The sequence below is a fragment of the Condylura cristata genome, unplaced genomic scaffold (genome assembly GCF_000260355.1).
Source record: "Condylura cristata isolate star-nosed mole 26May11 unplaced genomic scaffold, ConCri1.0 scaffold00010, whole genome shotgun sequence".
NCBI classification, from domain to species: Eukaryota; Metazoa; Chordata; class Mammalia; order Eulipotyphla; family Talpidae; genus Condylura; species Condylura cristata.
In genome coordinates, this window is record NW_004567111.1 from 29,696,876 (window position 1) to 29,708,850 (window position 11,975).

The following is an 11,975-nucleotide window of genomic DNA, read 5'->3' on the forward strand; positions in this document are numbered from 1 at the left end:
CTACTTTCCACTTACTCCTCATAGAAGCTTAAAAGTATACTTGGGTTTGCCTTTCCTTTCCTCTTACTATCATGTTTAGAAAAAAAACTTCCTCCATTCCAATATGTTTTCTCCTTCATTCTTAATTTATTACTAGTACTTCTTTTCAATGATATTTTTGTTAACTAAATTTGCAAGCATGATGAAGTATTATTGCAATGTTAATTTTCTTGTTATTGCAATTTTAGATACTTGCATTGATCAAGTGAAACTAGAAGAGTTTGAAGAGAAAGCATCGGAATTTTACAATAAAGTAAGTAGTACTGACTAGCATTGCAATAGCATGTAGGGAATCACCACAGATATTTTTCTTCCTCAGGGACTTTGCTTGTCATAATCCACTTTATTCTCTGCTACTTTCAGCTATTTTCACAAATACCATCCTTCGATGAGGACATCCCAGAAAATTGTATTTAAAACTGTTAATTCCTTACTCCCAGCCCTGACTCTCTTTTGTTCTTACTTGTTCTGCTTCTGTTCAGTTTTATCAGCCTGACATACTACATAGTTTATGTGTGTGTATGAATGTGTTCTCTAGTTCTCTCCCTAAAGTAAACTTCATGATGGATTTTTCATTCACTTTATACATTTATCCTTGCAATTAGAACAGCTCTAACCTATGTGAAATTGAAAGATATTATTAGTAGTATTATTTAAAGATTTATTTATGCATACAGAACTGGTGTATAGATGAGTGGTGTTAAACAGTAACTTTCTTAACACACTGATTGAAAATTGCAAGTTTAAACTCAAAGAGGACTTTGCTCAAGGTTAGTTGTCTTCTTTCAGGTCAAAGTTATATCTCTTAGGTACATTCAGAAAATATTGTTTGCTGCATAAATGATTTCTATTGCCATGCCATTTTGTATATATCAGCAAGAACTTCTTTTTGATAGCTTTATAAGGACACATGTAAATACTTTGCTTTAGGCAGGAAGCTATCATAGTTGCTAGACACATTCTTTATTTTGGTGCATAAATTTGAAAAATGAAGACCTGAAATGTCAAAAAGTACATAGAGAATATTGAATTATCAACATCCTTGTAGAGATACACTAATACATTTACCCTAGGGAATGAAATTAAGCAGAGCCTCAACCTTAACTGTGTTTTTGACATTTTTGCGTGTAATTTTGTAAGCTCTAGTATCTCTTTTTGGAGAAGGCTATCATACCAGTTTTTATAAAGTATATCCTTAATGGAGATTCATTTTATCCCCAAGGCTACTGTGATTTGACTATAGGTATTACAAAAATGCTAAAGCAAAGTTTATATTTTTCCAACCCTTTTATAGGGAAGAAGATACGGAAAGTTACTACTTTGGTAAATAACACAGGTCCTTTCAATATGTGTAAGTTAACAAGTTCTCTTACAGTATGCTAATTATGATTGGTTGTTTTAATAGTTTCATTTTGTTCCCCTCAACACTCTTTTTTCCTTCAGTTTTATTCAAAGGTCTATGATATAGGATCACTGATAAGGTGAATATCTAACTTCTCTAAGAAGAATTTGTACATTCCTGGTTAACAAGCAGTAACACTGAGCTCCAAAACACAGAACAGAGAAAATGTCTTCTCAAAGGTTTTTGATGCTATGAGATTAGAGAGCTTTAAAATATAGTATTGATATAGTTACTGAACATATAAAGGAAGATTTGACAGGATTCGCTCATCACTTCATTCAACAAATATTTATTGTCTTTATGTATAAATGTAAAGCTTTGGTAAAGGTGGTGAATAAAATAGAAAAGGTTCTCACTGTTAGTGAACTTTCAACAAATGAAGTTGTTGAAAAGGTGACAAGTTCTGTTATTTTTACATTAGTGTAGCAATTGTTATGGTGGGAAAACACTATATGATATATATGCCTATAGGAATCCTCACCTAGTATCAGGTTACCCAAAGACATACTAGTGAACAGGACAACCCTGTTGGGTCAGTGTGAGGCAATGAGCTGAGATAACTGAGGTGGAGGCCTGTGAACGTTTACTTTTAATTTCTTACAGGAATATTAACCTTAACACATTCAAAGACAAATTCATCTTTCTTATCCTTAAAATACCTTATTATCTGCATATTCTAGTACTTGGGTTCCAGCTTGGAAACTAGCTTTTTTTAAATTCTTAAATTATTTTTTTGCTTCATTTCTTTCCCAGGAATCTGTGTCATACCTCATTTAAAGGGGCCTTCAATTCTTTCTTTTTTTAAATTTAATATAACATAAAGGAACTGGGGTATAAGCCAAAGATACAGGGAGTTGGGGGTGAGGATTCGACAGAGACAGACTGTGGGGAGCTGAACAGGCAGAGCTACTGAAATACACTGCTGAGGGGAAGCAGTGGGTGAGACAGGAGAGGTCTGTTGTGCCATATGGGTCAGCTCCCTGGCTGGGGATTGAACCAGGCTTCAGTGGTGACAGAGCTGAGATTTAACCCTGGGCCACCAGGGGAGTGCCTTCAGTTCTTGCTTGGATAAGTAACCCCTTATTTATTTCCATGCCTATTCTCAGTTCTATTCTGTTGCTAGTTGTATTTTCCAAAGTGCAAATTGGATCATGGTATTTTCTTATTATAATATACTAATAGCACTGTAAAGTTTTTAGGCAAAAAAGTAAAAGTTTTGACTTGCTGCAAAATTCCTTTCAAATATTTCGTTCCCTTGCACTACTCCAGCTTCATCCCATTCTGTTGGTTCTCTTACCATCCTTTGTGCCAGCAATGGGGGACAACTTCTCATTTTTCTACATACTGTGTTTGTCCGTCTATTTGAAATGATTCAGTATCCTCAAACTTGACTCAAACTCAAACGTCCCCCCCAAATCACTCTACTTTGTTTATTTTTGGTGAATTTCATAACCTTTGGCTTGTTAGATTCCGTCATCAGCAAACACTATGCTTATTAAAAGCAGTGTGTATTCTGCTTAAATCGGTATCTTCAATACTTACCCACTGTGCAAAACGTGGTAGATATGCTATTAGATATTTACTATATAGTGGGAGATAGATAATTTGGAGCCAGATCCTGGTATGTGGAGGGAAGTGGTTAGATACTAATGGCTATTTTATTATGAAGTAGCCTGACTGCCTAGTTTATTATGAAGCCTCTGATGGTTTAAGATCAAAAGAGACATTTCTTTGAGCTGTCCTTTTAAAAAGAAAATATTAAAGCCAACATTTATGGTATGTGTGTGGGGAGGGGAAGGACAATTTTGGCTTTGAAAATTGTGTGTGTGTGTGCGTGCCTGTGTGTGAAAATGTTCACTAATCTGTCAGAGTACATAGACTGCGGTCTGGGATTCAGATGAGAAGTAGAGCTGGTGACATATCTGGAAGCCATTAATTATGAATGGTGATTGAAACATATGACTGGTTTGTATCATTTGCAAGAAATGTGGAACGAGACACAGGTAGAGGGGTGAAGAAAGAAGACAGTTACCTGTGGGGTTCCAACATTAAAGGGTGGCTGGATTGAGGAACAGGAACCCAGGAACAGTCGGTAGGAGCTGTAAGGAGTTAGCAATCAAACCAAAGGAGTGTTTTCTAATGGAAAATACATAATACGAGAGATGAAATCTGAAGTTGTATTGAGTGAGTTTTAATTTTGGTGTGGTTTGGTGAAGTGAAGGGCATTTGTATGATGTTTACTTTGTAGCTTCTGTTATCTTTGTAAATGGGACTTATCATATCATAAATTTGTAAATGGGACTTATCATATTTCTTATTATAGTTTTTTTTTTTTTGGTGTGTGTGTTTAATACAAGATTGTTATACTTTAGACACTCTAAAATATGGGTGAGACTTTGTATGTGTGAGCAGTTTTATGGAAAATCTGGACCTCTTGCTCAATTTGGTAGTGTTTTTAAAATCTCTTAAAATAGTGTTTCAGTTTTTTTTTTTTTTCTTGAGCAGGATTTAAACATTAATTACAGAAAAAGGTGGTCTGGTTTCATTTCAATACCTTGGGTTTTGAAGAGAGAAAATCTGGCCTTTTCTTCTCACAATTTTTACTAATGAGCATGTGATGAGAGGCTAGTTAACTTACCTGTGTGTGTTAAGGGCAAAATAAGATTTATAAAAATATGAGCTTTTTGTCTACTGTTGTGCTCTGAATTATCATTATTTCCTAATTGAGCTTTAACTGTATTTTAAAGTCTCAAGGCAGCATTTGTAAAGTATTTACATTGAAAAAAAAATCTTATTTCTTAAGAGTATCAAATATTTACACTTGATTTTTAGACAATTCTCATGAAATTCACCAGTTAGAGGTTTTCAGTCATGATGATAGCAAAATGAAATAGTTTGCCTACATGATGGGAACTTGTGATGAGTGTCTATGTATAGTTAAAAAGTCATTGTATTTGGCCAAGTTTGTTTGCCTTCCTCCCTCTGTGAAAACTTAAATTATCATTAACTTAATGATAACTAAAGCTCACTTAATCCTTAATTTATTGAAGGTTTGGGCCTAAGTCAGGATTCTTAAATCTCATGATGTAAAAAAAAAACAAAAAAAAATTGTGATGACTTAAAAAATGGAGCTGTTACTAATAATGAAAATAGTAAAATGGAATACTTTTAAATCTTATTGATAAATTTTATAAAATTTTCAAGTATAAGACTTTGCACCTAGAGATCAGGGAATTGAGTACAATCCTTTGCTTCCTATTATTTTTACACAAAGTCACAATGATATTTAGGAACTTTTAAGAAAAATGTCAGGGTTGCAGATAACTATGGGTGAGTTTGGTCTGCTAAGAGAAGAAGGTCACAGACTCCATCTTTGGCTTTGTCTGCACTCTTGCAAATGAATGATTTGTTGGGACCTGGAGGGACCTACAGAAAGGCTGTGGGTGACTTAGCAAAAATCTACCACTCCTTTTATAAAAAGTTTATGTTCTGATGACAGATCATTAGAGTCATATTTCTATATGAAGAATAGTGCTTTCATTTTCATCTTTTGCTCTCTTGTGTTCGTTTTTTTCTCTCTGCAGTTTGAAAAAGAGTTTACCGACCACCAAGAAACGCAGGCTCAGTTGCAGAAAAAAGAGGCAAAGATTAATGAGCTTCAAGCAGAGTTACAAGCCTTTAAATCTCAGGTAAAATACCATCTATCTGGACTGAATTCTGGTATTGAAAGCTCACCAGGAGAACAAAGGTCATATCTTCATAGCACCAAAGTGTTTAAACTTTAATTTCACGTGAATGTTTTCATAGTATTGTTTATCTATATTTCTACGGTATGTTTGTTTTAAAATTATTTTCCCACTTATTACTCTATTTGCATTTTTAAGAATGGCTAAACATTTGCTAATTAATCTGCTTCCTTATATTTGGGTCTTATTCCTAATGCCACATGTTTCTGAAGAAATTAAACATAAAGGATAAAAAACTCTTTTACTCTTAGATTTGTCATTCACTACTGATCTTTATCCCACTAGAGGAAATTATTGCTCAAGCTATTTATTTTTCAAAACCTTCAGCCTATGGGTACCTTGCAGTGAAAGATAACCTCTAGCTGAATGAGAACATTTTCTGATAATTTTTCAATTTCCAAAAGTAAACAGATTTAAAACATGACAAAAACGAGAGCCAATCTGGATTATGAAGCAGATAGCTCACATATACCCTCCATACATAAAGCATTTAGATAGCAAGAACTACATCATCTGCATTTTTTAAATGGGTGAAAGTAAGGAGGTAGAGTATTCATAGCTAAATTTTTTCTTGTACATTTACATACAGGATGTTGAACAGTAAGTATAGTTTTGCTGTTTTCTTACATGCTAATTTTATGGTTAGGTTGAAATAATTTCAGGTATACTATTTTCTATATTGATATATCTATTGCCTGTGTCACTGGGAATTTTACTTTCTTTTAAGTACTTAGTAGACAGTTTTGTTTTTAGTCAGTGAATTTTTTTAGTGCTGCAAGACTTCAGTAAACGAGTTACTGAGATTTTTCACTTTTCCACATGGTTCATTATATTTCATATTAAAAGAGCATTTGATTACCTTTTATTTGTTAGATTGAGCTATAGCGATGACTGGAATAAATTTATGACAATTTTTTTTTCTACTGGATTAATAAATGTTAGAGACTTTTCTAATTTCTCCTAGTTGCAGAATTATGTAAATCTGCCCTGGAAAAATTCCAGCTTCTAGAGAATCATATCACCACCTTTAAATACATTATCACTGCATGTGGTTTTTCTTTAAGGTGGGAATGAGTTTGCATTTTGAAACAGATTAAATCAGAGAATCTGTCATTTTACATTGTAGATAATGATCACCTGTGCTTATAGTTATGAAAGGAAAGCCTGGAATTATAGACATAATATTGGCCACTATATTTATTTATGAAGAACAGCTACCAAATTCTTTGTTAGGATTTGACTGTACTTCTCTTGAAATGTATTCACTGTCTTAACATAGTTCTTTTCAACCAAAGACTTGCTAATTATGGAAGTTATGAATAGGTTTTATTATCCATGGTTTTATCCTTTTAGTCATTTACTGACAGTTACTTTTGGGTATTTGGAGATATTATGTTGAGCAAAATAGTGATAACATCTGGCCTCATGAAAATAGATTGAACTATTGCAGAGCAAAAATTCAGTCATACCTTTTAAGACATTAATATTTAATTGTACACTGCATAATGTGTAATACACCTACATTCAGTCAGTGCAGTATACATACATCCTTAACATTCAAGCTATCCAGGATCACAGAGACCTAGTATAGAACTTAACAATTCTACTTTATACTTAATGTTTTTGATAAGGCCTGTTCCTTGATTTGTGGTCTTATCTTTCTTTATAAGACTTTTTTTGGGGTGCTGATTGCAGATGTTGATTTTTTTTAAGTGATATGCTTTCCAGAACAGCTTTAAAACTTTTAAAATGATTCAGTGTTTATTAAAATATTCACCACTTTACACACACACACACACACACACACACGTAGGTTAGCATTGAAGTTAGTAACTTTAAGAAATAGTCACATTACAGATTTTCTCTGGTTATGAAAATGTTTCTAAGAAATACTATGATATGGGCGCATAAGCACAAAAGTGAACAGTGGGCACATTTGGCTCTTTTCCACTTTTATCTTTTAGTCAACTGACTGTAGATAGTTTTTTATATTTATATTCATACTATTTTATCTTGTGCTTCCCTGTATCTTGTCTTTAATTCATTTATCCTATAAATATTTCTTCAATGGCTGTCAATTGTCAGATACTACCTCACATGCTGCGGAAAGAGTAGTTACACAGACTTAATCAGTGCTCTCTGGGAGCTAATGATCAATTTGAAAGAATTAAATATTAATGATTCTTTAAATAATCATTTCGTACTTACCTAAGAGCTATGAATGGGAAGGACAAGGTGCTATGCATGCCAGATGAGTGATCCTAATAGGCTGTCCTGAAGAGTGGACAGTTAACCTCAAACTGAAAAAAGACCAGTAGCATGTGGTCATTTGAAGGAAATGTGGGACCATTTACAGGGGATATTCTAGGTAGAAGGAACAACTGTACAAGTGCACTGAGATTGGTATGAAGTTGGCATATGTGTATATACAAGTCACTTCAAAGATGAATTCAGGTGACTGCCTCATGACTTGTCTGGTAGGTCCAACTAAGAAGTTTTGGTATTTTTCTCAAGGACTAAAACATGTTTGGCTATACTGTTTAGATCTCTTGATCTGAATCTTACTTCTTTTTACTGATTTATTGTGTGAATTCTATAGAATTCTATATATAAACTGTTCCTCATCCTACACACTCTGAGTGACATTATGTGTTCCCATGACTTCAGCTGTCATCTAGAAAGTACTGATTTTCACATCTCCTGGAACATTCACTGAGAACTGTCAATGTCTTTGTGAGTTCTAGGAAACTTTGTCTTTAAGCAAAACTATGTAACAAAGCCACATCATTCTGTTCAATGTGACTTGAGATTTTTTTTTTTTTTAAACCAGTTCCATACCTGTTTCCCTGGAATTCCATAAATTGCCTTCAACTGGGGAATACTATTTCTGGCAATCACATATTTATGAAAATAAAAGCTTTTCTTACTTTGTCAAAAAAATGTAATTATGTGTTAGGTAAAACTGCTGAAATTCAGTGGTTTTGGTTTCAAGTGATAATTTACTTTTGAGAAAAGTATCCTTTACATGATTTGTACAGTGTTCTTAGTTGTGTGCTGTATTTTTCCCCTCCAGTTTGGCGTCTTGCCAGCTGACACGGTTACCTCTTTGCCTCAGTTACCCAACACTGGAACCAGCCCTGCAGCACTTCTCCCTTCTACATCACTGCCCTCTTGCTCAGATGTGCCACCGCCGCCTCCACCTCCGCCGCCACCACCGCCACCTCCTTTACTTCCAGGAATGTCCCTGCCATTTGGTGGTCCTGTGCCTCCTGCACCTCCCCTGGGAATTCTCAGTGGAGGGAAGTCTCCTCCTCCACCAACCCTGCCATTTGGGTTAAAACCAAAGAAAGAATTTAAACCTGAGACCAATATGAGGAGACTGAATTGGTTAAAGGTAAAACAAATAGTGGAAAACATAATACTATCTAGATTAAAATGTACTTCTATATTTTTTCAAAGTGAACCCTAGTCAAAGTGACGTTAAATAAAGACTTTTTTTTTTAAATAAGAGCAAGGCAGATCCTTTGCTATTGACTAATGTTTTCTGTTTATAACCTTGGTGGCAGTCAGTGTTAATTGCTGCAAATGGGATTTGGTTTACAATTAAATCGGTAATTCACATTATTACTATCGAACCCTCCAAAATGTTTATTAATGTACAAAGATGTTCATGTTCTAAGGATGTTTTATATGGGAAAACTTTACTAGTTGTCAGAAGTTGACATTTATTTTTTATTATTTTATATATTTATTTGTGCACACAGAACTGGGGGATAGGCTAGAGGTGCAGGGGTGGTGAGAGTATTCACCAGAGACAGAGTAGGGAGGGAACAGGCAGATGGATGAAATACACAGCTGAGCCAGAGTAGTGGGCGGGTCAGGAGAGATCTGCTGCCCCCTGTGGGTTAGCGTCCCCGTGGGGGATTGAACTCTTGCTGATGCTGCTGCAGCTAGCCTCTAGTGCTGTTCTTTAACCTGTTGGGCTACCAGGGAGGGCCGCAGATGTTGATACTTAGTCAGGGCACAGGAGTTGTGAATTGAGAATAAAATTGTTTTAATGCTCATATAATCTTGGCAAGTGCTGTGTAATGTATCTTGCGCGTGAAGTCAGTTCAAAGGCGCGTTGTTAAAGATACAGAAATATAATTGAGAGGTCACAAACTTTGTTTCATTCAGCTTCACTTCTGCCACTATTTGATTGGGAAAGTTTTTTTTTTCTCCCCCTGTGGTAAAATGTTACTTCTTGCAAAGCTTCTGTTTCATTAAACACATTTGTGGTTCTACAAGAACCACACAGGCATCTGCTGGCAGTTGTGGGATACTGGGTCTGTACATAGTAATGAGACTGGCACCCAGGAAACATCGATCTACTTATATATGTCCTATCTGATTGCAGATTAGACCCCATGAAATGACTGAAAGCTGTTTCTGGATAAAAGCAAATGAAAATAAGTATGAAAATGTGGATTTACTTTGTAAACTCGAGAATGTATTTTGTTGCCAACAAAAAGGTAAGTTTAACATCTTGTTAATTTTAGTATTTTAAATTGCCATCTTTTATGCACTGATCTTTAGAAAGCATGAGTGTCCTATCCATGGCATTTTTACCATGAAATGGGTAAACAATGTTTACAAAGTGAATATTATTCATAGAGTATCAAAGGAACAATTTAAAAATGCAAACAATACAGAGCTGTTTAGTTTTCTGTTTTTAAAGTTCTAAATTGAACTTTCATAATGGACACTATTTTCATAGATTATTTTGGTATGAATTTCAGTAGTTAATGAAAAATATTTAACCAACATTTAATATTCATGACTATAACATAATTAAGTTAGTATGAGTTACATGGCACAGAAAATACTACAGAGGGTGTGACCTAAAGTACATGTGAATTAACTTGCATATCAGAGCAGCCACGGGTGGTAAGCAAATCCCCAAAATTTTATTTGCTTTTCTTTTAAAATGTTTGTCTAAAATGCAATTATAATTAGTAAATCTTTCTAAAAATGAGTTGTGTTTAGGAACTCTAAAAGGTAGATTACTGTCGTCTTTTAGAATTTATGGTAAATACAAAGATGTAAGACATATTTTAGAACCACATTAATCTTGACCAGTGCAGTGAAAATGCCACATTTTCACTGGAAATGGGGAATTTTCTCAGCAGGTTTTTCCTAGGAAAACTTGTGAAGTAAGCAGATCTTAATTTTACCTTTTGATTATGTAGAATCAGAATTTTCTCTGAATAAGATTAGTGTGTTCTTCAGGCAATCAAGGGAGATATATGGCAGTTAAAATGTGTATTTATATGTAAAACACTTCAGAATTTCAGATTTCATAATCGGGAATTGATTGCTTTTCCTTTTGCCTTTCCAGTTGTGCAAATGGTGATACCGAAAAGCTATTTAAGTGATAGTGCCATCCAGTTACTCTTTTTTTCTCTTTACTCTGATTACTTTCTTAATTAATGAGGCTCAAAAGGGAAACTTGTTAGCATGTCTTTAATTTAGCTGTAGTGTTAGCCCTAAATGAAATAATTGTACCTTTAAAAAAATTTCTTAAGTCATCTAACTTTAGACTTGAGCTTCAAGGTTGGATGGGGTAAAAAAAAAAAAGAAACCAATTCATTTGCTCAGTCTACTACTACATAAAAGGTGAAGAAATTATTGTTTTCTATATATTCCATGCTTCTAGTCCTTTTAAAATGCTATCCACTTTTCCTGGACTCTCTTTTCATTTAACTTAGAAAATTTGGCACAAGTCTACAGGTTCTTCTGTTTCAGCTCACATAATGCTTTCTCTTTTGTGACAGTGAATGATACTTTCATTGTGAACAGAAGTGAGGGGAAAAGCCCAAGGTTGTAACCATGGGCAGTGTCACAGGAGACAAGTTGTGAAGGTGACTATTTTTTTTTGGTCTGGATTTTCTTTTTTCTTTTTTTAAAGATTTATTTATTTATTCATACAGAACTGGGCGACAGGCCAGAGATGTGGAGGGTGAGAGGATTCACCAGAGACAAGAGTGGGGAGCAGAACAGGCAGATCGACGAAGTACACTGCTGAGGGGAGCAGCGGGCGGGTCAGGAGAGGTCTGCCACACCATGTGGTCTCCTCCGGGGCAGGCGGGAATTGAACTCATGAGGAAGTGGCTTAAGCTTCTTAGTGCAGTGCTTTAACCCACTGCACCACCAGGGAGGGCCTGGTCTGAATTTTCAAGCACAATTTCCAGAAAATGTTATTTGAAGGGTCTTAACTGTTTTTTTCTAGTATTTAAGTATTTTATTGAAAGGGAGAATTCATTGTACTTTCAGAAAGACAGTATTTTATATAGATACAGGAATTGTCTGACATGAAAGCAAGAGGAGAATGTCTGGAAGGCTTAGATTGCGGGTGGAATGGACTGGTCATGCCTTGTCATCTCTATGGCTGATGAGGCACCAGTGATGATATTTGTCTGTTCCCTAAGATTCGGAAGCTTATTTTGTTTGAATTGATTTTGTAATTTCTGCAGAAATCAGAATGAAAGCTCACCATTTATTTATTGTGCAGTATAAAGCTGGGATACTATGTTCATGCGATAGTGAGCAAGAGGAAGTTATAGGCATTGGTTACTGGGTGTTTTCGTCATTAGTTTGCATCATAAGTTGGAGTGAAGGACCATGGAATCAGATAAGTGGAGAGCAGTGGATTTACTTAGAGAAATGGTGTCACTGTTTCTTATATAGTAACAGTATTAGGAACCTGTTTCTCTGTGGTAAACAATGTTTACAAAGTGAATATTATTCAT

The 11,975-nt window shown here is 34.9% G+C and overlaps 1 protein-coding gene across 4 annotated transcripts in view; it reads left to right on the top strand.

The window, feature by feature from the left end:
• The window catches only part of DIAPH3 (diaphanous-related formin 3), a 442,990-nt gene that overhangs the window by 158,565 nt on the left and 272,450 nt on the right, over positions 1–11,975 (top strand). For all 4 annotated transcript variants that reach the window (XM_004680109.2, XM_004680110.2, XM_004680111.2 and 1 more), the window contains 4 exons: positions 228–292; positions 5,026–5,130; positions 8,261–8,581; positions 9,584–9,698. In XM_004680109.2, the coding sequence (XP_004680166.1) occupies positions 228–292; positions 5,026–5,130; positions 8,261–8,581; positions 9,584–9,698 (606 nt within the window). The remainder of the gene's footprint in view (positions 1–227; positions 293–5,025; positions 5,131–8,260; positions 8,582–9,583; positions 9,699–11,975) is intronic.